The 26739-nt window shown below is 36.9% G+C and overlaps 1 protein-coding gene across 2 annotated transcripts; it reads right to left on the reverse strand.

The window, feature by feature from the left end:
* Positions 1–2530: 2530 nt before the first annotated feature.
* Positions 2531–26458, reverse strand: LOC117389038 (solute carrier family 35 member F5-like). Of its 2 annotated transcripts, none has more exons than XM_033986601.2 (16): positions 26280–26458; positions 25751–25830; positions 23579–23718; positions 22436–22585; positions 21802–21864; positions 21592–21673; positions 20471–20664; positions 19466–19547; positions 18649–18736; positions 18370–18434; positions 18176–18280; positions 17088–17247; positions 15966–16056; positions 15106–15260; positions 8796–8891; positions 2531–4976 (listed from the first exon to the last, which is right to left on the reverse strand). In XM_033986601.2, the coding sequence occupies exons 3-15, from the start codon at positions 23711–23713 to the stop codon at positions 8810–8812; spliced, it is 1452 nt and encodes a 483-aa protein (XP_033842492.1). In that variant the 5' UTR covers positions 23714–23718; positions 25751–25830; positions 26280–26458; the 3' UTR covers positions 2531–4976; positions 8796–8809. The 2 variants fall into 2 exon arrangements, with proteins under 2 accessions (XP_033842492.1, XP_055086435.1); XM_055230460.1 differs by having other exon boundaries at positions 4000–4976; positions 23579–23713; positions 26280–26435.
* Positions 26459–26739: the final 281 nt, after the last annotated feature.

The following is a 26739-nucleotide window of genomic DNA, read 5'->3' on the forward strand; positions in this document are numbered from 1 at the left end:
AAAGGTAAAAGGAGCAGTTAACTTGAAAACTCTCCTCCTTTTGTCTCCTCTCTCTCCTCTCGTCTCCTCTCCTCCTCTTGTCTCCTCTCCTCCTCTTGTCTCCTCTCTCTCCTCTCCTCCCTCTCCTCTCCTCCTCTTGTCTCCTCCTCCTCTTGTCTCCTCCTCTTGTCTCCTCCTCTTGTCTCCTCTCTCTCCTCTCCTCCTCCTGTCTCCTCTCCTCCTCTTGTCTCCTCTCTCTCCTCTCCTCCCTCTCCTCTCCTCTCCTCCTGTCTCCTCTCCTCCTCTTGTCTCCTCCCTCTCCTCTCCTCCTGTCTCCTCTCCTCCTCTTGTCTCCTCTCTCTCCTCTCCTCCCTCTCCTCTCCTCCTCTTGTCTCCTCCTCTTGTCTCCTCTCTCTCCTCTTGTCTCCTCCCTCTCCTCTCCTCCTGTCTCCTCTCCTCCTCTTGTCTCCTCTCTCTCCTCTCCTCCCTCTCCTCTCCTCCTCCTGTCTCCTCTCTCTCATCTTGTCTCCTCTCTCTCCTCTCCTCCCTCTCCTCTCCTCCTGTCTCCTCTCCTCCTCTTGTCTCCTCTCCTGGTGTACCTCACAGCTGGCGTTGATTGACAGCACTGCTCTTCGTGTGATTGGAGAGACAATCAAAGGTCCGGCCAATCGTCACCCTCCACCTGTGGAGTGTGTAAGTCCTCTTGCACACCCATCACTGTCTCCACGGTGCGGCCCCCACCTCATTGAACTGCTCACACCACACACCTCCACTAAGACTCGGTCAGGCCAACAGCACCGTCTGGTCATGTCCAGGACACGACTCAAGACCATGGGCAGAGCCTTCTCAGTGGCTGCTCCCCGTCCGTGGAACGCTGATGGTGGATGCTTTTAAAAGAGAACTAAAGACTCACCTTTTTACCTTGGCCAACAGATAAACACCAGCTATTGTTTTATTGCTTTTACACAGATTTTAATTGTCTTCTGTTTTTAATGTTTTGTTATTTTTTGCACTGTAGCACTTTGAGATTTGTTGTTCAAATGTAAAGTGCGTTATAAATAAAATGTACTATTATTATTATAAAAGGACCCGCCCCCTGCTCGATCCTGTTTCTGGACGGCACGCCACTTATAAACTTTGTGAATTTGACTTAACTCTGAGACACTTGAGAAACTTGATCTTTTGTGTTTATCTTTCGTTTGAAGTGTCATGGTCATCGTACCCTCATTTAACACAATAAACCAAAAAAGCTACGTATTATTTCGTGTTACTTTCTTTCTCCCTAGGAAACGGTTTGTAACACTCCCCTTCTCCTCTCCTTCTCCTCTCGTCTCCTCCACCTCCTCTTGTCTCCTCCTCTCTCTTTATGCTGAGCTGTTAACTCGAAAACTCCCACTTGATGACATCACAAGGTGGAACGGAGCATTTTAATCTTTGGAGATGTTACAGACTAATAATAAAGTGTAACTCAAACATGTGTGAATGAAACAAAACACAACTCCAGGTCTGTTTTTGATGACGTCTCCACATTATAACACGACTAACATTAAAAGTCTGACATTAAAAGTCTGTATAAGTTTAAAAATAAGAATAGTCTGATTTGAACATGAGCTTATAGAGCAGGAGAAGTTCAGACAGGAACAGAACAAACCTGAGACAGAAATTCAATTACCGCTGTATAGATTTCTATTTCTGTTTAAATGTTTTTTTTTATATAGTCCTGGTGGTTCGTGCAATAATGAGAGAAGCTATAGATCAATTTACTTATAGAGAAAAATAAAATAAAAATACAGCAGAGTTTATCTGAGCAGCAGAGACGCTCACGGCAGGAAGGATGAAGTTTTAACTCAAGATAAAGTTGTTTCTTGGTTAAAAATATATCTGGAGAGTAGAGTTTTGTTTCATTTATTCATGTTTAAATAATGTAGTGATCTGTTGCTAGGTAGAAAATGCATTACTTCACTACTGTTCCTCTCGTCTTTTCCACACACATTATCATATTGTTAGTCTGGTTTTGTTTGTGTTTAAATCTGAATAAGTCTGTGCAGAACATGAAAAATATTGAAATGATTCTTTTAGAGGCAAAATGAATCAGAATAATGTCGCCTAAAATAAAAACGATTACAACAGGTTGCTTATTAAAATGGAGAGTACTGTATGGTTTCAGTGTCCCCACACAAATAAAAGTATTAAATGATCTTTTAGCACTTTTGTGTTCCATTTTAAAGTAAAAAAACAAAACATTTGTCAGGTTTTAGCACATCTCTGACGGATTTGCTCAAATACGTCTGATTACTGTCATGAACATCACCAAAAACATCAGGATTCTCAGTTTTGTTTATTTTGTTTATAGTAGCCATTGATTTTGACTAGGACCAGTGAAGTTACGGCAGTTTAATGTTTTCTCATGTGAACAGATTTTTAAAGGGCTCGTATTAAGCTATTTTCTGATCTGTTGATGTCGTTTCCTCGTCTGTTTTTGATGAGATAACAGCATTACAACATTAGAACCTTTAAATAATTCTTTCATTAAAATAATCCCATAAAGTTGGACAAGTTTGAAAAGATACATTTTAATAGTGCACTGTAAATATGACAGAATAATACGACTCTGGACTAAAACCGATAAAAATTACAGTGAATCACAGCCTTCGAATCTTCATTTAAGACACTTAAATATAAAAGAAACTGCACAGAACCCAACAGAAATCAAAAGCACCATTTGTAAAGTCATTTTAAAAACAAACTAAAAATAAAACTGCAATTTTGACAGATTTAAGATGATTGGCAAACATGGGATAACAAGTGCAACCGTAAAGTGAGTAGAGTTTGTAGATCCATAAAAGGCGCGGAGTGACTTGTGTGCTCAGTCCAGTCACGGCAATGAAAACACTCCATAAAAACAACAATAAACTTCACAGAATGAGCCGGACAATATCGACAAAACTCCTTCAGCGCAGACGCACGAGGCAACAGAAAACACACACACATTTGGAAATATTTTAAAAGTCATTGTGGACGATTCAAATAATAAATTAAAACGTTCAAAGTCTTTTTAAAACGATATAAACCTGTGGAAGATGGAGTGGTCAGGAGGACGTTATTAGCTCCAATCAACACATTTGACCCCAGCAGATTTTTTACAAAGAGCTAATTATGTAAAATATATTCTCTGGAAATGTACTCAAAGTTTTAAGTTTACGCCAAAAAATTTAATACATAAAGAATTTCAGTTGTTTCTTGGGTAGATGCAGATTCATCCATCCAAACTGTGCTTTATAATCGTAATAAAGCACAAAGAAAGACTTAAAAGTGCATTATGTAACTTTTCCTGTAGGGGGCGCGCCACCAGCTCGTCTCCATGGAGATCCTATTGCTTTGCCTCAAATGTTTCATAGTTTAATAAAAAACATATCCACCTTCGATTTATTGAATTACTGTTTTATCTGCTAAGTAAAAACACGCTTTTCCCTGTGAGCGGCGTCGCCTTTCCACAGATCTGACGTGGAACTGCTTGTGTTCGTGGATGCAAGTTTTAAGTCAAACTGTGGTGAACAATCCAGGCAAAACAAAAACTATTCTGTCGACACGGAACACATTTTTCTGACATCTCCACGGAGACAAGCAGGTGGCTGACCCCTGTCCACAAAAGTTACACAGTGCAGCTTTAATTCGCAAAGACATAGTTTATTAAGAATGATTCAAGGTCAGTCATCTCGACCGGTTCTGATGTAACGTCGCCGAGGTTTTACAAACGCGGGGAAAACTTCAGCGGACAACACTTTTGGTTTTAGAAAAGGTACGTCTTTTTGTGTCGGGGCTAATGCTAATGCTAATTTCAGAGCCTAATAAATATTTAAGTAACGCCACTGACTAAAATAATCTACACCTGGGTCATCCTTACAATATATTTAATTTTGTTCTAATAGAAGTTAGCATTAGCATTAGCATTAGCATTAGCATTATCAAGACAAGATTTCATGTTTTTTTTTTCTATTTATTATTATTTTGTTTGGTTGGGATAGTGTCTCTGGTAAATATTTCTTATAATTTTAATCGTCAGTTTAAGAAGAAGAAAAACAAAACAACTTATTTAAATTACAGGAAGTACGGCTCTTTATCCATGTCCTAAATACACAAAATTCTGTCTCCGTGGAACACATTTTTCTGACAGATAAATACTTTGGTCAAATAAAAGTACAGATATCGGAGCAAACAAAATACAAAAGTATCTCCGTGTGCCTCTGATTTGAACGAGCCGGCTCCTGTTTTGCACAAATCCAATTAAAGGGTGGGAGTTAGAGTCTTAATGAAGTAATTACTAAGCCAGAATCATTCTTAATAAACGTTTTGCACCTTATGAATTAAATCTTTGTTAATGCATAATCAAAGTCAACTTATAACAGTTTTTATAAGTGTTACCCTTTACACATTAGTTAGAAAGGGACAAATACCGTAGTGTATTTCAACTTCAACCAAGGGCCTATAGTTTTTACCTTTTGCATGTAAAAGTGATATATAAATAAACTTTACTTACATGTTTATTAGTAGTGAATTCCTGTCATGGTGGGTAGATAAAGCATTTACCCCAGAATTAGGCCCCTATTACAACGTGAGTAATGCTGCTTCATATGAGACAAGTTAAATTAGTGTTCATTTATTTTTACCTTTACAGCAGCTATGGCATTTTAAAGTTACAGGTAAAATGTCCAGGGAACATTTAGTGGTTTTCTTTAAGCACAGCATTCTGGCCTTGGTTCCAGCCATTTTCAAGTGGTACCGTTGTGTTTTGGTCACATCTCGATGACTGTCCAGCACCTAACGTACTATTTAGTAATAGTAGAAGTAAGAGTCAGCAAATGTCCACAGTAGGCATGTAAAGCAGCTCGAGTGTTCTTCATAAAGTCAAATAAATAGTTGAATGAGGAGCAGGCACTGGTGAATGTCTCAGAGATTGTCAGTTCATTTCATCTCGGTCAGTTTAACTCACAGGGAATCTGCAGGAGACAAGAAGCAATCGTTTTAATCGAGTGGCACTTCAAGAAGGAAAAACACTATCCAAGTCCTAAAAACACAATATTCTACCCAAAAGGTTTACGCATATGGAACATATTTTTCTGACAGTTAAAATAATTTAAAAAAAAAACCATTTAAATTAAATAAATAAAAGGAGTTGTCATGTATATTTACTGGTCAAATAATAACACTTCTGTAAAGTCAAAGTGTTGGCCTTTGCTTACAGTGCGGTTACAAAGCTCAATCCATCTACAGTGGGGAAAAAGTATTTAGTCAGCCACCAATTGTGCTAGTTGTGTCTGATTTTTAAAGAATTTATTTACAAATTATGGTGGGAAATAAGTATTTGGTCAATAACAAAAGTTCATCTCAATACTTTGTTTTATTCCCTTTGCTGGCAATGACAGAGGTCAAAGGTTTTCCACACACTGTTGCTGTAGTTTGGTCCGTTCCTCCTGCAGATCTCCTCTAGAGCAGTGATGTTTTGGGGCAACACGGACTTTCAACTCCCTCCAAAGATTTTCTATGGGGTTGAGATCTGGAGACTGGGCCACTCCAGGACCTTGAAATGCTTCTTATGAAGCCACTCCTTCTTTGCCCAGGCGGTGTGTTTGGATCATTGTCACGCTGAAAGACTCAGCCATGTTTCATCTTCAATGTCCTCGCTGATGGAAGGAGGTTTTCACTCAAAAACCTCAGGATACATGGCCCCGTTCATTCTTTCCTTTACACGGATCAGTCGTCCCTTTGCAGAAAAACAGCACCAAATCATGATGTTTCCACCCCCATGATTCACAGTAGGTCTGTTGTTCTTTGAATGCAGCTCAGCATTCTTTCTCCTCTAAACGACAAGTTGAGTTTTTACCAAAACATTTTATTTTGGTTTGATCTGACCATATGACATTCTCCCAATCCTCTTGTGTCATTTTGACCCCATGGGGTGAGATCTTGCGTGGAGCCCCAGATGGAGGGACATTATCAGTGTCTTGTCTTCCATTTTGTAATAATTGCTCCACAGTTGATTTGTTGACTCCAGCTCTTACCTGTTGCAGATTGAGTGTTTGGGGCCTGGTGTCTACAGTTTTGTTTGTGGTTCCTTTGCTCTTTGGTCTTGTCCATAGTGGAGTTTGAGTCTGACTGTTTGAGGTTGTGGACATGTGTCTTTTATACTTTTATACGAGTTCAAACAGGGGCCATTAATACAGAGAACGAGTGGAGGACAGAGGAGCCTCTGAAAGAAGAAGGTACAGGTCTGTGAGAGACACAGATCTTGTTTGTTTGTAGGTGAATAAATACTTATTTTACCGAGGAATTTACCAATTAATTAATTAAAAATCCTACAATGTGATTTCCTGGATTCTTCTCCCTCATTCTGTTTCTCATAGTTGAAGTGAAACTATTATAAAAATCACAGGCCTCTCTCATCTTTTTAAGCCGGAGAACTTGCACAATTGGAGGCTGACTAAATACCTTTTTTACCCACTGTGCATATAAATATATATAATGAGAGAGAGTAAGAGAGACACAACGAAAGACACAGATCTATATAGGGAGATATAGTGAGATAAAGATACACAGACAGAGCGGAAGAGAGACAGATGGTGAGATAGACTGAGACTAGGGGGGAAGAAGAGATGGACAGAGATGTGGTTTTGGAGGTGGGTGGCCTGGTTGAGTCTTAAATATTTAGGACATGATCTTCCTGTCCAGCTCATGTCTAAACTCTAGAGGCGTCTGACACAAGATGAGACATGTTGAAGATTGTGAAATGGTGTAAGAGGCTGAGGAAACCACTCGTCACTGGTCAAAACCAAGTCGGAGTTTTGCTTGTTTTTAAATGACCGCATCCACCATTGTTTACCAACCTTTTTGTGTCAGGTACCTCCAAGTGTTTGCTCTGTATCTTTTATTCAGAAGGATATCAGTCTGGACCCATCGTGATCCGTCCTGTCTCCAGCCAGAACCAAACATCATCCAATCAGATTTGGTTTTTTCAGTGAAACGAAGGAGCTCGTCACGTATCATTTACAAATAAATTTAGACGAAACGTTTAGTGCTTCGCTCAGTGATTCTGCAGAAATACGCAATATTTTTCAGTCCCTCCTTTCTTTTTTCCTCGTAAGCAGACATATTTGTTTTGATATGGACCACACGTAACCCTGACTGTCTAATCCACCTGTCAATCACACCCGTCTGAACGTCATAAAGTAGAGAAGAAGTGTGTATTCTGATTCCCAGGCAAACTACAAAGAGCATTTTATATTCAAATACTATTCAGTTCCACCTTTCTTTAAAATCTGGTAAGCTACTGTGAAAAAAATATTTAACCTAAGTTTATTTATACTGACAGACAGTTTTTGTTTCATATAGATAGACCCAGTAATTACAGAGATATTAACCATAAACCAGGTCAAAACAACAGCATTTGTACAGTTTAAAAGTCAAATTTGTGTTAAACTATGGGCGGTTTAGATTGTTATGTTGTCATATGAACCAAACCTATTGACATAAATGTTATTATTGACCTCTAAATGCTACTAAACTATGCTTTTGCTTGGCGGTTAAGCGGGAATCCCATTCAATTCAATGGAGAATTTGAGAAAGAGAAAGGTTTTGCTGCTAAAATACGACAGCAGGTTCACTTGTGTCAACGACGCTTCTCTGTGAGGCTTTAGAATCTGTATAGAACATATTTGCTGCCAAGCTCAGCAGCCCCATGCGTAATAATCATGGATCTATAATAGGAATTGGATAAGACACTCCCCTCTGTCTCCGTGCGAGATCGATCAGTGGCCGCTCCGTTTGCGCTGCAGCTTCAGTTCTCCCATAAAACACAATACATTTATTTATGAATTCAAACTGCCCGTGTTCAGCTGACAAGACATCTACATAGACCTGTCACAATAATCACTATATCGACTTATCAGCCAAAACGTGACAGATGGAACGATTGTTTTTGGGCATCAATATTTATCGTGGGTCTTTTTTTGTACTAGGATGAGGTTTGAGTTATATAAGTTTGAATTATGAACTTCTACGACTCATTTTAGATGCAAGCCAACTACTTAAGTGTTGCATTCTGTTATTTATTCTGTTATAGTTTACATTTAGAATACTTTGACATAATTCTGATTTATGGTTTGGTTTCAGTATTATCGTTTATCGTCTCCATTTACTTCAAAAATACTGTATTTGTTCTCGTGACAGGCCTACATCCACAGATATCACAAAGGTCGGTTTTTGGAGGAATTCTTCTATATTTTCACAGCTTTTTAGAAATTTTAAATCCTCAAAGTGCTTAAAAAATGAGCTTTGTAAGATTTAGCCTAGCCCGCGCTGAACTGGTCATGTGGTATACGTTTCTGTCACACGTAAAACAAATAAAATGAGAAAAAAATGCAAATAAAATGCAAATAAAATGCAAATAAAATACAAATAAAATTAAAATAAAATTAAAATAAAATTAAAATAAAATGAAAACTAAAAAAACTCAAATAAAATAAATGAATAAATAAAATTAAAAAAATAATAATAAATTTAAAAAAAAAATCAATTAAAAAAGAAAAAAAAGTGTCAACTGAACATAATGTGGAAGAAAAATGTTTGGAGGGATTTCAGACCAATGAGCCCAGGCCTTTGAAAAAAAACATGACACCATCTTTGGTTCATCTTCTAGATCTGATTATACTTCCATGAAAATAACACATGACACAATAACACAATGACGATGGCGGCGCCCACAACGATTTCCCACTAGAATAAGGTGAACTGCAGTAACAATACGCATGTTTTGTCCTTACCGTGACGTGTCTGATCAGGAGCAGTAGTCGGCCTCGTGTGGAGAGATGGTGTTTAGAGGAATCAGACTCTCGCACTGTTCACTGTCGTCTGGAAGTCTGTGGACACAAAGAAGCGGCCGTCACTCAAACGGACGCACTCACACGGAAGACGACATCGATCAATACGACACGCTTCAACCACAGAGGAAGTAAGGACAGGCTGAGCAGGTGGAACAGACCCACTTAATTACTTAAAATACACTACGGAACCTGTCTCCATGAACGTTCCACAGCATGGAGCTTATCGATCTCCATGGAGACAAGTTACAGTTCAGATCTGTGTGAATGCAGGTCTTTTTGAACAGTAAAAACGTCTGTAATTGAATGAATGCAAGACAGAATTTAAAAGCACACACTGTAACTTTTTTGGAGAAGGGTTCACTATCTGTTCCGCATTATTGCCAGGCCAGGAATCTTCCACAGTATGGCATTAAACTTGTCTATGTTGCATTTATACAGTTAGAGGTGTTTCTAATGATAAACACATCTGAAGTTTGCCTCGCCACAGATCTGACCTGTAACTTGGCCTTATGAGGTCGCATGCTTGTCTCCGTGGTGTTAGTTAATGTTATACTGTGGAACATTCCAGGCCGATTAATAACATGTCAAAGCAAACAAGCAGGTAACATACTATCAGCCAGAAAATGACAGAGTGCACCTTTAAATGGCTCAATGGGGATATTTACTAGAATATTACAGGTGAAGGAATCATGTTTCCATGGAGAAAAGATTACAGATAAGTACGCCATTTTTCAACAATAAGAACAAGAACAACAATAAGAACAACAACAAAACCAACAACAACAACAAGAAAACAACAATAAGACCAAGAAGAAGAACAACAACAAAACCAACAAGAACAACAACAACAAGACCAAGAACAATAACAACAAAAACAACAACAATAAGACCAAGAACAACAACAAGACCAAGAACATCAACAAGAACAACAACAATAACACCAAGAACAACAACAAAAAACAACAAGAACAACACCAAGAACAACAACAACAAGAACAAGACCAAGAACAACAACAAGAAAAACAAGAACAACAACAAGAACAACAACAATAAGACCAAGAACAACAAAAACAAGGACAAGAAAAACAACAACAAAACCAACACCAAGAACAACAACAACTGACAACAACAAGAACAAGACCCAAGAACAACAACAAGAACAACAAGACCAAGAATAACAAGAACAACAAAAAGACCAACAACAAGACCAAAAACAACAACAGTATGACTTTTCCCGAGCTGGACTCTAACCCTCTCTAAATATATCCACTTCAGGTATATTTAAGGGTTCGTTGTTATTGGTAACCTCTGAAAACACTGTCCTTTTGTCTACAGTGTGAGAATAGAGAAGAATGCTGGTGAAAGCCGTGATGGTTCGACATTTACAGAATATTGATCTAACATTTTAAAATTCACCTACTGTAGTCTTTGAAAGGCTTTGACAGCAGCTATACATTATTATTGCTTCTTCATAGATGTTCCTTTGAACAAATGTTTTGTTTTTTAAATCTTGTATCTAAATAGCATAGATGGCTTAAAAACATCAAATTATTGTGATTGCAATTAGATTTGCAATTTACCTTGTCAATTTATTTTTTATTTTATTTTTGTCTGTACAGGACATTCTATTATCAAAATAATTGCAGCCTTTGCTATTGATAATTGTGCAAAATTTTGCAATTTTGATCCAATTGTGTAATATAGTGAAGCCTTACAATAAAAGATGCTTCCCAAAACAGAATGATTAACAGCTGCCCATGTAGAACCTTCCACAACAGATACTAACAACTGTGTTTTTCTGCATTAAATCAATCTATACAGTATAGAATAAAGTTCAGTGAGCTGTAAACAATGTTACAATGATGTGTTGGATTTTTTGCTCATTGTTAATTGTGAGAAATCATTAACGTGATGAGTGTTTTCACATAGATGATTATCATGAATCAGTATTAATAATGTATAACTAAAGGCAAACTGAGCAAATGTGTGGGAGTCTCAAACTTAGCTCTTCATATGAGTGAACATGAAGTAGCTCTCAGGTTCAAAAAGGCTGGTGACCCCGGTCTAAAGATATTCAGAAAGGTTCATTTCTGTGCTGAGAATGTGACGTTTTAGCATCGATACCTGCTCAAATAATAACTATAATATTATTTATATTCCATATTTCGTATGGTAAACATAGACACAATGTGCTAGTCCAAATAAAAAACAGATACACAACAGGAACCTATAATAAAATCATGCAATCATAAGTAAGTTAAAAACAGAATTAAAATCAACCAAAAGCTTATGAGAATAAACCAGTTTTAAGTGTGATTCTAAAAACAGCAGTAAAGTGTTTTTACTGTAGTTGGCAGAGCTGCAGAGAATGGGGCTGCAGTACATGAAGGTGCCCTCCGCTGTATTCATGGGACTGTTAAAAGTTCTTGATTAGATGAACAGAGAGAGTGAATAGGCCTGTCAGGATAAATACTACATCGAATTATCGTTCAGTACATGATGGATGGGATCATCATTTTTGTGGAGCAGTATTTATGATGGGTACTTTTTCTTTGTACTACTGGGAAATGTTTGGTTATTTTTCTGTACTACGGTGAGATTTGAGCTGAACTTTTATGACTCATTATAGATACAAACTAACTACTTAAATGTTTTTTTTTGAATAATTCTGCTTTACATTTTGGATTATTACCAGAGATGCAGGAAGGAGCCAAACCATGTGGAGATTTAAAGACCAATAATACAATTAAAAAATCAATTCTTTGTTTCTTCTCACTTCACTGGCTGCCTGTTAGAGTGGGTGTAATGTGCTCAGACGTTTTTTAGTTGAAATTCTAACAGCAATATTTTGAATTAACTGGAGTTTGTTTAGTGATTGATCCCATCGTCTAATCGATTTGAAACAAAAGCACGCACAAGTTTCTCAGCATTATGTTTGGATAGGAGACTTCAGATCTTACATATATTATGTAAAAGTTAATTTAAAATGTTTCTTAAAATTAAGGTCGGAGTTGAATGTTACCTCTAATTTTTTTTTCGTGGAAAGGTACGTGGGTTTCATTTTTGCAGTGTTACTTTTAGACTGATAACTAACATTTCTGTCTTGTTGTCATTCGGTTGGAGAAAACTTTGGTTCATCCAGGTTTTGATTCTGGAGATACAGTTTAAAAGATTATTCAGAGGGATTGGATGGACAACAAAAGAAGAATATAAATATTAAAAAGTAGAGGTCCAAGAATTGACCCTTGTGGAACTCCAAAAGGAACAGTGATGGATTCAGAATTAAAATCACCACAGAAAAACAGACCTTTCATTAATATATGAGGCAAGCCAGTCCAGAGCCTTTCCTTTCACACCAACAGAGCATATTATGACGTACACATGAGTAGTAAATGAGTTTTTCTAGTTTTGATACTAGTTTCAGTATTGACCAGTATCTGATCAAACATCACTATCAAATATCTCTCAAGTCTTCTTGTCCTCAGAGTGTTTGATTTTGTAGTTTTCTGATATTTTCACAGCTCTTTGGACAGAGACCAGGTGCTTAATTAACTCAAGCCTAGATGTGTTTGTTTACCCTTTTAGAAAATGCCAAAGAAACTGTGTTTGGTGGAAAATTGCTGTCTGGACCTGAGCTACATCCTCGAAACACAAACAGAAACATGACCAATGTATTAGTAATGCAGGATTAATGAGTAATAACAAGATAACAGAGGAGCAGATGGTTATATTCAAACAAAATGGGGAGTTTCAGCTCAGAGCGGGTTTAAGGAAAACTCTTTTAAGGCATTTCAAACTCTTCATCGCTCCATATACTTTGCAGTGATACTTTACAGTGACATTACGCTGTTGTACATGTATGTCTACGGTGGAATGTTCAGCAGTTGGAGACACAGTGCGCACATTAGCAAACACTGTCAAAAATGTTTCAAGATCATCTGGAAAAAATACAACACATTATCAGGAGCCTGTGATCAATACACAGGTTCATGCTCCTGGTCAGGTGACACTAGCTAACTGAAAAACTGTTGGCTAACGCTCGCTAGCTTGTGACTGTAACGTTATTTGAGAAGGACTTGTTTAACAGCACAAATCAACTGTTCTGTTATAGTTACAGCTAAGTCAGTTATTTTTGGTCATATTGTGTAAAAAAAAAGCTCAGATTAAAGTTTAACTTGAGTTTCAGACAGGGCAATGCCTACAGTTAGCATTACACGCCCAGGGAATGTTGATGACATCAGCTGCAAAGTATCAAATCTGACTGTCAAAAATATCAATACAGTGGGCCCTGGTTATGTTCTAAAAATAACCCGCAATAGGTGAAATCTGCGAAGTATCAGCTTTATTTTTTACATTATTCTCTCTGTTTTTGTCTGTAAAACCCCTCACCACACACTTTATACACTTTTCTCACACAGGCGTTAACATTTTCTCACATTTCTCTCTCGTTTAAGCTCTCTCAAAGTTCAAACCTTCGTAGGCGTCGTTGTCGGTGCAGAACGTTTCATCGACATTGTGGGTTTTGTCGGGGAGAAAACAAATTGCAAACGTACAGCACTTCAGAGTCACACTGAGATCCAACGTTTATGTAAATTTGTCTGAACACATTCTGTACTGGACAGGAGACACGGCACGGAGGAGACTGATGGACAATGGTCTACAGTCCAACAGCCAATCAGGACGCACGACACAATGGTCTACAGTCCAACAGCCAATCAGGACGCACGACACAATGGTCTACAGTCCAACAGCCAATCAGGACGCACAACACAATGGTCTACAGTCCAACAGCCAATCAGGACGCACGACACAATGGTCTACAGTCCAACAGCCAATCAGGACGCACGACACAATGGTCTACAGTCCATCAGCCAATCAGGACGCACGACACAACATGCGTTCATACGGGGTAAAAAAAAAAAGAGCATGCAAAATTACACAAAAAAATCTGCAAAACAGCGAGACCACGAAAGGTGAACCGCGATATAGTAAAAAAAACGTAAAAAATATTTGCCAACTTTTAGAAATGTGTAAATAACATTGTATTGTCTAAATAAATACATTCATTAGTCTTTGTTGTATCTAAATCATATGGAGAATATGGAGTTAAACAAATATTACATCAGGAGCTCAAAGTTACTTACAAATACCTTAAAAACTTTTTCTGAGAGCAGTAGCCTCTCCATAGATCTGATCTGCCACGTGGCTTGGTAGTGTCACCTGCTTGTCTCCATGATTATACATATGTTTAATGTCATACTGTGGAACATTATAATATAGTGCTTTTCCATATCCAAAACAGTATAACCCCAAATACCATTATATAGACTTCAGAAGTATTATATATCTGATTGTATATCTGATTTACCTCGGCATGCAGGGAATTAGTACAACAATAAATAATAAAACTCATTTAAAAAAAACGCGCCATATTAAGTGCAAACATCGAGTACATTTTGAACTATTTGTGTAACGGTTTAGTCACTGAGCTGGATGAGAATGAAACTGCATCAAGTTAATTATTGTCTATGAAGCAACAGTGATGTACAAACACAGAACAATGTGTCACCTCAATAACAACACAACACAAACACAGGGACAAACACATTATCTGTTCATTTAGTGTCAATAAACGATAAATAGATGAAATGAAATGTATTTTAAGAAGTGTATGTTACAACGAGGGATGCACCAATACTGATACTGATATTGATATTGAAGGGTATCAGTTAAGCCGATAACGTCCTACAAATTGACGCAATAAAATCATGTACTGACTTAATTGTAAGATATGCATTTGTGTACTCCAGAGACTGAACAAAAATTTAAAAAATATATTAAAAGAAAACATTATCTTCAAACATACTGTCATAAAATTATTAATAAATCTAAATACAAATAAATCTTAACGCAATTTTACATAGAAAATTGTATTAAAAAGAACTATCATAATACAATTTGCCTGGTAACAATGTAGAACTGTTCAATTAATCACATCTTAAACAACTTGAGATTCAATTATTTACATTTTCATAAGATTTTATTGGGTCTAAAGGAGAGGTCAGTAAAAACATGTATGTTCATTTTTATTTGTTTTTAAGAAGACAAAATCAAATTGAATAAAAATGTGTTTATGGGCTTCTCCTTCCTGGTTTATGTGACATTTTGCCGGCCATTCAAAAGATATAATGGTTTGTTTTAAATAGTTTATTGCCATGACAACAGTGGTAAAGTGTGGACTGACGTGTACCTCTGCAGCCGGTGTCTTCTGCAGATGAAGCGGTAAACCCTCCTCAGTCCCACCAGCACCGGGTCCCAGTTGTTGTAGTGACACAAAAGAGTCGCGATGAAAAATGAGAGGAACACGGGGACGGCTCCGGCGAAAAACAGCCACGAGAAACGCACCTGTCACACACCAGAGGGCGCTCAACACTGCGTCTGATCATAAACTACACAGCAGTAAAGCCACATAATGTATTAATCAAACTGACTAGAGAACAAAACACTAAAAACAAAAAAAAAAACAAAGTCAAAAACTGAGAAATGTAGTATTCTGTACTTATATATCACAAGATAGATGTGGTACTGGTGCAGTGTCGTAGGCTTAAAAGGATTTTTACTTTACCTGTTAGACTTTAATATTTATACATTTTATTTTAAAAATCAGTTTTTAAATAAATAAAATGATTTATGTTGATTTTTTTCTTATAAATAAATACATAAAAATAAATAAATAAATAAAAATAAATACAGAAATAAATGAGGAAATAAAGAAAAAAGAAAGAAACGAAATAAAAGAACGAAATAAAAGAAAATAAATAAATAAAGAAAGATAACAAAAGAAAGAAATAAAATATAGAAATAAAATATAGAAATAAAAGAAAAGAAAGAAAGAAAGAGGTAAAAAGTAGGTAGAGGTAAAGGTACAAATATTAAATTAATCTAAACTACGTGAAATTACTCATTTTCACTCAAAATTACACTCAAATTCTCAAAAGTTAATACTCTGAATATTCCAGTTCTTTTCTAATTAACAATAGCTATGAAAGATAAGGACTAGTGCTGCCTGTAGTGCCCCCTGCTGGTAGTACAGCTGTAGTACATTCTTACCTTCTGCATACAAATGTCAGCCATAATAGAGAGAGGGATGGTGAGGCTCAGAGCCAAAGTCCCAATTAGAGATGAAGTGAGGAAACAGCCCCTGGAGAAAAAAACAACTTTATAACATCACTCGAAATTAAACAGTCATGTTCACGTGTTTAGTTTGGACAATGAAGTAATTGTTGATTTAATTCTAAGTTCTAGTTTTAGGTTTGGCCTGTCCAGACACCAAATACCACTCCCTCATCACTCTGGAGTTTGCACTTGTTGAAGCTGTAAATGGGCCAACGCTCCCAGTATCATTTACACCATTTAAAGGGCCACATTACACCATTGTCTCATCTATGTTATTATATCATTTTCTCATCACAAACAGACCTGGAGTTGTGTTTTGTTCCATTCACACATGTTTGACACACAAATCCTGTAGGCGGAGTTCTTCTCTCAAACTGAAAACTCTCTGTTCCACCTTGTGATGTCATCATGTCATCATACAGGAAGTGCTCCACTGTGTTTTTAAACTCCACACACCTTCACTAGAATCATTTATATCATTTCAGCTTTTGGAATTGCCAATCTCTACTGAACTAAAGGTAAAATGAGCTGTTAACTTGAAAACTACCACTTCATGACATCACAAGGTGGAACAGAGCGTTTTGAGCTTTAGAGATGTTAGACTAATAATAAAGTGTGACTCAAACATGTGTGAATGAAACAAAACACAACTGCAGGTCTGTTTTTCAGGAGAAAACTGCATTAGAACACGGTTTAAAGCTACAAGAATCCATTTTGTGTAATATGGCACCTTTAATGATCTTATTAAAGTGATAGTACGTTTCTGGAAGTTTCTGGAAGTGGAAACTCACCTGCACCTGGTTCTGTGGAAATAAAAAGTTAAAGCCGTTCTCAAAGATGTTTTATGTCATGCTGTAGAATAACAGCAAAAGAGAATTTGACCTGATCTGAACAGTTTTAGAAAGTACTACTACTTTTATATTGAAATTTACATTCTATGGCCTAAAAGAGCGATATCAAAATCTGCATTGAGTATCAAGCCTATTCTTTAGTATTAAGTCTGAAATTTGAACACTACAGGTCAGATCTGTTTTAAGAGAGAAAAAGGACACTCACCAAAGCCAAAGAAACTCAGAGAGGACCGTTCCTATGAGTCCGTTGATGAGGATGTAAGTCCAGACCAGCTGACTCGGGAGCTCAAACGCCTCGAACCCCGTGTAGTGAAGAAGAAGGAACCCCGGCCACAAGAGGAGCAGGTTAAACAGACCCACAAACCCTGGAAAATACATTTATACTGAAGATAATCAACTAAACTCATTATATGATGTAGAGATGATACACTGGATTATGAAAATGATCCTTGTACTTAGAAAATAACACAACCATCATTCATTTTGGAGAAAATACTGAATAAACATGAAGAAGGAAAGGATGAATGACAGAGATGTGTACAAGAGTCTGGAGCATAATTAATGACAGACATTTTGTTAAAGCTCCTGTATTACACAAAACTGACTCTTATGAGGTTTAAGACAGATTATAATGTTGTCATCTCCGCAAAATCAGACCTGGAGTTGTGTTTTGTTTCATTCACACATGTTTGAATGAGCGTTTATTATTAGTCTGTAACATCTCTAAAGCTCAAAACGCTCCGTTCCACCTTATGATGTCATCAAGTGGTAGTTTTCAAGTTAAAAGCTCCTCCTTTTACCTTTAGTTCAGTAGAGATAAGTGGCTTTTCCAGGTCTGAAATCATCCAGATGATTCTATAAATGAAGGTGTGTGGAGTTTAAAAACACAGTGGAGCACTTCCTGTATTACCACATGATGACATCACAAGGTGGAACAGAGTGTTTTTTTCAGTTTGAGAGAAAAACTCAGTCTAAATCTGCAGGGTTTGTGTGTTAAACATGTGTGAATGAAACAAAACAACTCCAGGTCCGTTTTTCATGACATAGATCAGAAAATGGTGTAATATGGGCCTTTTAATGACATTTTACTTCAAACTGCCAAATAAAAAGTTTTCATTTCAATATTATGGTTAAAATAACAAAACAAAATCTTAAAATAATGCACCGATGAACAATGATTTTAAATAACAAATAACAATAAACCACAACTGAAGTAACGTTTAGTTTGTTCAGCCTAAATGCACTTGTTTTTTTTAGTCTGGCGTCTTTTATTGGTGGCAGTTTGTTTCTTACCAAAAAACATGGGGATGTCCAGTTTATCCTCCCGGTCCACTCTTCTTTTTATCATCACAATGTACACAGCATAAAGCATGGCTCCAGCAAGAGACCACAACGAGCCTGAGGGAAAAATAATATCATTTAACAAAAAAACAGATCAAAAAGAGCAAAACACATGACCTTAACAATACGGTCAGTCCATGATTTACCTATAGCGCCCTTCTCGTCGTGGTTGTCCATACTGGAGAGACTGACAAGAGCGACTCCTCCCATACTGAACACGGACACAAGGATGAGTGCAAAACGTTCACTAAAATGACGTTATTATCTTCATATTTACACATGTTTCATTCTATCTGTCCTGCATTATATTTACAACCTTAGAACACAGATGGATGCATGTGATTCTGAGGAGTGTTCTCTAATCATTTCAGTGTGTTTTTTAAAATTTCTGTCAATACTTTTTTAGTGTTTTCCTGGTCACGCACCTTAAAGCCACAGCCAGCAGCTTGGATAAAGTGAAGCGGTCGCTGCTGTTACTGGGGAAAATGGCCGCCAAGATGAGAGTAAACAGACCTACATGAAGACAAACAATGAGATAAAAGTATGTGACGGGTTAGACTACTCATTTATGAAAGAAATGTTTATTTTAACGAGCTATGAGAGGAGCGGGGTTTATAAGATTTATCTACTTCCTGTTCCTTTTGTCCTTATCAGTTAGTTATCAGTTCTCATTAGTTGTTGGCTCTTTAAATTGATGCCAAAAAAATGAAATGGCAATAAAATGAAATACATAAATAAAAAAATATGTCACTAAAAAATTCACAAAAACATAATTAACGTAGTTTGATTTAATATTTTACAAAAAAAATCTTGCCGAGCTTTAAATGAAATGACTTCCTGTTTGGACACGAGCAGCAGATATGACACACGTAGGAGGTGATTTCATAACAGCTACTGAGCAACTGTGATGTTAACGAGGACCAACACTTGACTGACTTGCACAATAATTATGATTAGACCAATAAAAATAAATGACAACTCTTTATTTTGTTAAATAAAGGCTTAAACTCAAAAAAAGCCTTCTTTGCTTGAAAATCATCCCTGCATTTTGGATGGAATTTACAGGGTTGATGACAAAAGTGGAGATATGGTTTTAGATATTTATCACCAGTACTGTATTATTCCACCAAATCTATTAATAATAATAATTTTAAAAAGCATGAACGTCTGTCACATGCACTTTAAACAACATACTACAAATTAAAGCAGTGACTAATACATTTAGTCTAATCCTTTGTTCACCTGAAGTTGACGACAGAATGTTGACTATAGCCACCTGTGTGTCAGACAGAGCCTCCTGATACGAGAGATTTGCAAGAAACCACTGAAAGACAAACAAAGAACAATGACCCAGTGAGACAAAGACAACACGTAGTCACAGCAGAACAAAACACAGCACAAGGCATTGGACATTTGAATATTGAGACAGCGCTAAGAAATGGTATTTACTTAAAGAAAAAATCTGATTAAGTTCACATTTAAACATGTCGAGGAGCATAAACACTTGAGATCACACAGACATTAGAGGTTACACTAACACAAGAATGCGTTTGAACACATTTGTAGAGGTATAAACCTGAACATGAAGAGAAGATGAGACCAAATTTAAAAACTTTTGTCAGTTGAGAGTGAAAGTGAAAAGACAAATTTTTGCAATTATTCTTGGAGCATCACAACCTGGAATTGTGTTTTGCTTCATTCACACATGTTTAACACGCAAACCCTGTATATTTAGGCTGAGTTCTTCTCTCAAACAGAAAACACTCTGTTCCACCTTGTGATGTCATCATGTGGTGATACAGGAAGTGCTCCACTGTCTTTTTAAACTCCACACACCTTCATTTCTAAAATCATTTGGATCATTTCAGCTCTGACATTTCCCATTTCTACTAAACCAAAAGTAAAAGGAGCTGTTAACTGGAAAACTACCACATGATGACATCACAAGGTGGAACGTCGCATTTTGAGGTTTGTAGATGAAATAGACTAATAATAAAGTGTGACTCAAACATGTGTGAATGAAACAAAACACAACTCCAGGTCTGTTTTTGAGGAGGAAACAACATTAGAACATGGCTTAAGCTCACAAGACTCAATCATACGAACTTTCTTCTACTTTTGGCAGAACAAGAAAAATGATCCTTTTAACAACCTTCACTTCATCTGCCCCACATCTGTATTAAATATTATTGAGCAATAGAACTTTGTGATGTCATCTGACATCAGCCATATATCATTTTCACTGACCACAAAGCAGAAAAAGAAGCTGATTTTGGCGACGTCGGTGATGGTGAGTTTGCCCACAGTCTGGAGCATGGCCTCGTGGTCTTTAGCGGCCGGATACGACATTCGGGACAGTTTGGCCTCCAGAGCTTGGGTGGAGGGCAGCTGACGGACCTCCATGATGTTACTAAAACGAACACGCTGCTTTTTGGAAGACGCTACAGAGAACAATGTAGGACATGGGTTAGTACATGAACTAGCATGGGTGAAGTACTTACTGTGTTTTCTATACTTTAAGTCGCACTTTATTTAATAGTTAATCTGGGTGCGACTTATACTCAGATGTGACATGATATGTGAAATTATTCAAATATATAATTTCACATCTTTGTTATTGTCACAGTGACAGTCATGCCAGGCGCTCTAGACCTGTACCAGTGTGACAGCCGTCTACCTCCAGAGCAGATGGATTTGTTCAGAAGTGACACCGAGGATGAAGAATTCAGTGTATTTATTGATTTGGAGTGAGATCCAGAGTAAACTTGTTGTTTTTCCTGCTTTATTTATCTGATTAACTGTTAATATCTTACGTTAACAAACCAGACACGTGTTCAGTTCTGTCTGTGCTTCATGGAGCTGAATAAATATAAATGTGTTACGTTAGCGTGATGTACTGATATTCAGCCTGTTGGTCCACATTTTATTATTATTATTAGAACTTGACTTTAAAGATAAAATGTCTGTTCTTGTAAAATAAATTTCCCAAAAAATGCGACTTATAGTCCAGTGTGACTTATATGTTTTTTTCTTTATTATTATGCATTTTTCCACTGGTGTGACTTATACTCCAGAGCGACGTATAGAAAATACAGTAATTATTTAATCGTGTTGGTAGCATAATTTCACACAATGTTGAAGATCATTTTAGTATCAGTATTGTTACTCCATTTTGTATCTTATTTTATTTTATTTATTTATTTGTTATTTTTATTTTATTTTAGGTATATACTTTATAAGTTGTTTTTGTGTTGATGTTTACCGTATCTTTATCCCTCTGCTGTTCTTGTCCTTTGCAACTCGGTTCATTGCACTTGACAAATAATGTTTCTCTAATCTTATCTCAAGTAAATCTCACAAATACTTACATGTTTCACAGTCTCCAATCAAACTACAGGAAGTTTCATTTGGGACGTCCTGGAACTTGACTGGAACATATAATGGTTCACTCTAAGCAAAAGCAGAGACAAAGAAATGGCTCTGTTAAAATCTATTGTAACAAGAGTTTACAAAATTCAACATTTGCTTCAGATGAGATCATTTAAATTATGAGACGATCATGTTTTCAGTTTACATACCAAACAGTTGTCCCCGGCCGTGTCAGTGTTGCAGCGAGCGAAGTAGGCCTCTGCATCGGCAAACTGGAAAAGATCATATTTACAATGAGGATTACAATTCAGGTCTGTGGAGCGACTCCAGTGCGCGCTAGATTTAGTTCTGTTTACTTTTACTGCGGACGGCGTAGGTTGGCCTGAGGTCGGCCGTACTCGGCCCGGGCCAGAGCGTGAGCGGAGCCGCTCTGTGACCTCCCACTCTCGGACCGGGCGTTTACTGCGGTCCAGAGTGCGACTGTTCACACTGGCCCAAGCGCACTGCTCTCAGAGTGAATGCCCTTTTACATCGATATGACTAGGGCAGTGTGAAAACAACCTTAAAGTCTGTTTATGTCGGGCTTTTCACGACATTTATCTGTTACTAAAATGTAATACATTTGGGGAAATGGACAGGTTTTCAGTTTTGATTTATTAATAAGGCAAAGAAAAAATAGGGAAATATCACCAGAACAGCGTATTACTACAGGGAATAGATCACTGTTTTTTGCCAACCCTAAATGTGGAATAAATATAGATTCTGATATGTTCTATATACTATATAAATATATACTATAAACTTTGATAGTACTATTGAACTGGTTTTGGAGGTTTAACTTACAAAAGCAGAATGTCTTCTCTTGATTGTCCCAGTGCACTGCTGCCTCCACGGCCTCCACAGCAGGAAGCCCAGCAGATACAGCACAAACATGGAGGTCTTGGTAAAAGTGCTGAAGAAGGGCTTGTTGTATTCCTGCTGCTTGAAAATGTACTGCAGGGTAAATAAACAAGAAAACAACATTAGACACAAAAAACACTAGATTAACATCAGCAAACTTTTGTTCCAGGCTTGAGTTCATGTGTTAAGATTCTCTTTAAACTGCATAAGACATTTATTTTTTTATGATTCTCTAGTATTTATTTTTGGTGTGATAATACCTGTCGTCAGTATAAATGATAGTCCAATCAAGAAGCAATTTGTGAAGGAAAGTTGTAAAGAAGTAGAGAGTTCAAAATATATTGATGCCATCACACTGGGAAGAACTCTTTCTTAAATGTAAATCGTGCCTATTTTTTGGATAGACATATTTTGATATTTTTAACACAATTTCAACAAAATGAAGGTGTTTTTCTTATTATTTTGCTTATCGAATAATGATCTCTCTGAACATTAGAGGAGTTTTGGCCGAGTGTATTACATGGTTGCTTGGTAAAAGTTGTGGAATTTCCTGGTATGACGTCATGATCTCCAATCAGGAAGTAAACATTTAAAACTATAATATAATGATCTTAAAAACTACTATCATTTTGTGTAAAAATCACATCCTTATCCCTAAAAATGTGTATGTAGTATTGAAATTGTTAATGAGTATTGAACCAGTGTTTCCCATAGATTTTGTTCTCACTAAGGCAGTACAAATACACAAAAAAGTCGCCACCAAAAAAAAAAAAAGGTCACACGCTCTAATATTTGGTTGTTCTGCCTTTAGTCTGGATTAGTTAAATCCAGATAGTGACGTTTTTTTGGCCAGGTGGTGTATTTAAGCACTCTTTTTGAACAGTGTAGTTACCGGTACTTTTAATGTTAATGGAAATACAAGGAGCAGCAAAATGAGATTCTCTTTTTAGACTCTGAGGGGCCACTGTAGTCTGTTATTAATGGGAAACAATGATTGAACCTTTTCCTTAGTATTAAAACAGTAAATGTTAGTATCCTGACCACACAGAGTAAATGTCTGTGCAGTAACAGTGATGAAGTCCTTACTGAGGTGAACTCGGAGGAGGCGACCCAGATGACGTCGACGAGCAGCAGGATGACGACGCCCAGAGCCATCCGCCGCCTCTGCACCGTGGAGCTGCTCTGAGCGCTCATACGGTTCATCACAAACACCCACTCCATCTGGACTACAGCAACATGCACAGAGGCAGAAACAACATTCAGCTTTTATTGATACTTTGCAGCTGGTGTCATCAACATTCTCTGGGGGTGTGACGCTAACTAAAAGCACTGCTGTGTTAGAAGCTCTGCTAATCAGGGTGGACTTAATCTGACCTTTGTTTTTAACACAATCTGACCAGGAAGAACTGATTTAGCTGGAACAGCAATAGGTGAGATGATTTGTGTGCTTAAAAAAGTCTCTCACACATAAAATTACCATCATAAGCTAGCTACCATTAGCCAATAATTTTTCAATTAGTCACTTTCAGTCTCTTGTTGAAAATCAAACACCTAAACAGAACTATGAATGCTCCTATTGATCAGACTCCTGAAAATGTGCAGTTTAAATCCAGACATGTTTTAACTTTTTTGTCAGTGAGTACGTTCACATGCACACAAGTTTCCCGGTTATGAGCCTTATCGTGGTCATGACCATATTCTGGATATGACGTTTACATGGACTCAGAGAAACCAGGAGACTCATATCACTGTGTACAAAACACAATCACAAACACAATCAGAGTATCCTGGGTATGAAGAGGGGTCGCTATGGCAACCACAGCACATGTATGACAAGGATCTAAACATTGTGGTAACCTTACTCACTTAAGGCTTTTAAGCCTGTTTACAATAACAAATGAACAACATGTATTTTGATACTTTAAAATAAAGGCACTAAAAGGTGGTTGCATTCAACTGGACTGCTCATAGGTATAAAATAATATGAATTTTAAAAGTTCTAGTAGAGGTTTAAGTTGTTTTGTTTGTTTAAAATATTGCAATAAATATTGCATCAGATATAAACATGCATATCGTGATAATATTGTACCGTAGGATTTCGATATCATTGCATGCTTTCGTACTGGGATACTGAGCACAAATGTTCTTTAACCGCCTAGAACCTGTTGTCCACATATGTGGACAACACATTTTGGGTTGTCTCGGCCACAATACAATTTTTTTTTCTCTACAAGGTCCTGGTGTCCACATATGAGGACATTAAACTGTCACTTAAAGGTGACAGAAGAGTATAACACATTATATTTAGATTCAAGACGGATTTAGTTAAAGGCATATGTCTTTGTTAAAGGCATATGTCTTTTGTTAAAGGCATATGTCTTTTGTTAAAGGCTCCTGTCTGCAGCTCTTCAGATGAGACACGTTGTTCCAAGAGGCTCAATTGTTGTTTCTCATTTTGTTTTTACTCAGGAAAAATGTTGCTGTTTCAGGCACTTAATAGTTTTTGCAGATCATTATTCAAATGTGATTTTATTTTGTTTGATCAAAATCATTAAAAAGTAGAACGAATGTCCTCATATGTGGACATCATTTTTCTCATAATGTAAAATGATAATTGTTTGTTTTTACACTGATCAGGTCCAATCAGCCCAAATAACAAAGAGACATTAATAAAGCCACAAGAGTTCGGCTCTCAGTAGGCTAAATAATATAGGGAGAGCTGGGTACTGTTTAAAAGTACCACTGTGCTCCGGGGAAAAAAAGTTAAGGTACCATCCAGATTTAAGGCGAGTAGTGAAAACAGAGAAAAATAAATAAATAAATATTTTTGTTTGCCAACAAATTTTGATGCATGGTGGGTCCCAGGAAGACATTTTAGAAAGTTACAAGGCACTGTCACCATAAATAAATGATAAAAACTACAGCTTTACCTCAAAGAAATTGTTTGTAATGGACTTTATGCACATTAGTACTCGGTTTTGTCTTTATAAAGGGAGGGGTATAAAAAAGGGTCCAAGCGCAGACATTGAAACAGAAGTAAAAACAAACAATATAGGCCTAGTAGTAACAACATCATGCACTGCTCTGTGATCCCTACAGGCTTGAGATTAGCACAAAAATTACACAACTTTATGATCTCTGCCCTGTGAAATATACTAAGATCTGGTCATTTAAATTATTTACATGCATTGTTAAAAGTGTTCCTTAGTTTGGGCAGTAAGCTCTGATCATATTCTTAATAGATCCAACATGTCAAACCTTCTCCAGCTGAGTGACTGCAAAGGATCAAGTCCCTAAGTTCAAGATGTCAGTCCAGTTCACTTCATTTTATTAAACATCTGTTGGAAAGAGAAAAAATAACAACATAACAGGTTAAAATTGTCTATATACGAACTATTAACCCGTTTTACACATGCTGCACAGTAATAGCAATGCAGTGACAGATTTCAGACTCTGTAGTTTAGCTGATACCTTTATTGCACCAATAGTTAAATCGTTTTCAAAGTAAGAATCCTGACTAACTAACCCTGTGCAAGGCGTTTAAGCTAGCTGTCTTAGCTTTAAAACGACACCTCTGTCTGAACAAGCTCAAGAAATAACAAAGTGTGTTTTTCTGTTTGCGTGTAAACAGAAAAACATACAAATCGCACGCTACAGGTTTATTTTAATCTAAACGTGCAAACGAAGCCCATAAGCAGCGTAATGTCCGCGGCATTTAAAGTTTGCAGGGCTAAACAGGCGCTACACTTCCTCCTCAAGAGTCAAATAAGCGCTGATATTGATTTACCTGCACGTAGAAAGTTGGCGATCGATCTTTGCCATTTTCGATTTGACAACTGCAAGTAGAAATCGAAATATTGACAAAGCGAGGGTCCTTTTTACGACAAAAAAATGATTGACAGTGTTCGGTTGTAAACACTAGCGCACACCCGCCCGCTCCGTAATCAGCTGACATCACTTACGCGCGCTGAGGATTATGGGAGACTGAGTTTTATTTTACTGTTTTCCCCTATACACTGAAATATACATTTTTAAAGACAATATAGATATTTTATCATCTATTTATTTTTCTGTCTGATATTTTTTTTTGCACTTGATGTTTTAATCATTTTTCACTAATGCGTTGTTGTTGTTTTTTTGGGGTTTTTTTCTCAGCCACGACCAAATAAAACGTTTATTTTATACGTTTTTATTTGAATAATAAAACTAAAAAAATAAAAAAATAAAAAAAATAAAAATAAAACTAA

This window comes from Periophthalmus magnuspinnatus, chromosome 21, assembly GCF_009829125.3.
Source record: "Periophthalmus magnuspinnatus isolate fPerMag1 chromosome 21, fPerMag1.2.pri, whole genome shotgun sequence".
Taxonomy (NCBI): Eukaryota; Metazoa; Chordata; class Actinopteri; order Gobiiformes; family Gobiidae; genus Periophthalmus; species Periophthalmus magnuspinnatus.